The following is a 2,148-nucleotide window of genomic DNA, read 5'->3' as shown; positions in this document are numbered from 1 at the left end:
GCTGCATTTTGAACTGGGAATAAAAACTAATCATGTACTTCTATACAAATATAATGTTTTGCCTTTTACATTGATTCTTTTAGTCATAAATGTTTGGGAGGCAAACAATTGTTTCTGGATCTTTGATGGTTTAATTTTCAGAGTGAACTTGCTTCGTTCAGGTTTCAGCAATATTTCAGATTATTCAGTGTGTGAAATTACTTTAAGAGTCTTCTTAAGAAAAGACACAATCATGCAAGAAATGAAGAAAATAAAATAAATAATTAGTTATGGTTCAGTTGAACTAACTTGCGGATTACTCCCTTTCACTATCCATCTATAGCCCTAGATCTAGGTTGTGCAGTAGCACTTTCTTATTAATCAAAAGTCAGACTCTTGTGTTGAGTGAAGCTAGTTTTTTTACTTGTTGATAAATCTGCAAGTCTAGCAATTCATTCCAGCCCATCGAACATTTGCTAACTGTTATTTGTGTCCATTCTCCTCAGAAAAGTGATATTCTGATGTTCTCACAGGACTATGCAAACGGCTGTTGGGGTATTTGGTGGCGGTGACTATACAGATAGGATGGATATACTACCACTGATGGTGGCAAATGCTGGAAATAGTGAGCGTGCTGCAATTTCAAGTCTTAATTGCCCACCTATCCTTGCCGTGGAACTATGTCGCGAGCATTTGGTATGTCTAAATGAGAACACTCCCACATTTGACTTTCATCTTTACTTGTCAAAAGAGCATCTACTCACCCTTCACTCTTTTCTTTACTCCATTCAGATATTTTGTGTCCCATGCATTCGGTTTTTCGGTCATAGTATCAGGACAAAAATGAATATCTTTGCATTTTTGTGTTTCATGTTTGTAAGTACATCCTTTGCTTTCTTTTTCTTTCTTTTCAAATGATTGGTTGAGGTGATGAGTCTGACCTTTTACAATCTTGCATAAAACATAATTGCATTATGACCGGCTATATTGTAGTCTGTTATGATGCAAGTAAACAAAATTGTGGAAATGATTATATTGTTTGAAACTTGGGAATTTTGAAGATTCTGAGGTGAATCTCAGCCTGTGAAAGTTAGTAGGAAGTATGAATATTTTGTCAGACGAACTGAGGATTTAATCATAGTTGCTTAATTGTGTTTGGAATTTTCAAACAAAAATTATATGTTATTATTCCTTACATTTCCCCCCTTTTGTCTACATTATTTTCTCTCTTTTCCTCTGGAAATATATTTGCTTTGAGATATGGGAAAATTCAATGAGAACATGATAGTCTCCTTTACCGAATTACTTTATATTGGCTTGTGAATTCTGGCAGACCTTTTTGCTTACAGATTATGATAAGTGGTACTGAAGTCTTACATCTTTTTATTACAATAAATTGATAAATAATCTGGTAGAGTTAAATGTTCTACTGGAATCCAATACTCATGTTTGAAGCCTGACAACTTCCTTCTTCGACAATGGTGGTTGTAGGGTATCCATCCTTGTGACAAGAGGAGAAGCGTCAGTGAATATCAATGTCTTTTTCCTGCGGTTGATTTTTCACTGGCAAGTACTGTAAATATCTCTTACATGTTGAAGTACTTAATAGACATGTTAAAAACCAGGCATTTGTCGATGACCAAAGGCTCAGGGCTAAGGAATCGAGCAAATATCCCTATACATCCGTAATAACTCTGATTTTCTTTCAGATAGAGAGTGATGAGGATGCTTTATGGAAGGTTGATGTCAGAGAGACTAAGGAGGAGCTTGCAGCTAGAGGAATGAACTTTCTGATCTGGTGAAAAATTTATTTTCTTATTTCCATGGAAGATAAAAGCTATTGATTGTATCACTAATATTAAGTTTATAAAGAAAAGCTTTAAGAATTTTCTTTTCCTGTCTGTTCTCAGCCCACAAAATTTGCATTAGTTTTCAGTTCTTTTGTAATAAGATGATGGCAAACCCCACCACCCACCCCCTACAAAAAAATGGGAAAATAAGGTAAGGTAAAAAATATAATCAAATAAGCTCTATAGTATGTTGTGAATGGATTCATGCCACTGATTTGGATCTTGCATTAAGAAAAAAGAGCATTTTTCTCGCCGAGATGTCATGTGAATACCACGAGATTTTGTGCTTGAACCTCTCCCCATAACCAATTACATGAAT

The 2,148-nt window shown here is 35.1% G+C and overlaps 1 protein-coding gene across 1 annotated transcript; it reads left to right on the top strand.

Moving 5' to 3' along the window:
• The first annotated feature begins 482 nt into the window (after nt 1-482).
• LOC111378579 (phosphoglycerate mutase-like protein 1) lies at nt 483-1,810 on the top strand. Its single transcript, XM_023001813.1, has 3 exons — nt 483-675; nt 1,471-1,545; nt 1,689-1,810. Exons 1-3 carry the CDS (start codon nt 517-519, stop codon nt 1,779-1,781), a joined length of 327 nt encoding a protein of 108 aa, XP_022857581.1. The 5' UTR covers nt 483-516; the 3' UTR covers nt 1,782-1,810.
• The last annotated feature ends 338 nt before the right edge of the window (nt 1,811-2,148 follow it).

Source organism: Olea europaea, unplaced genomic scaffold (assembly GCF_002742605.1).
Source record: "Olea europaea var. sylvestris unplaced genomic scaffold, O_europaea_v1 scaffold18356, whole genome shotgun sequence".
Lineage (NCBI taxonomy): Eukaryota > Viridiplantae > Streptophyta > Magnoliopsida > Lamiales > Oleaceae > Olea > Olea europaea.
Note: the sequence above shows the minus strand (reverse complement) of the source record. Positions and strands in the feature narration are given on the sequence as shown.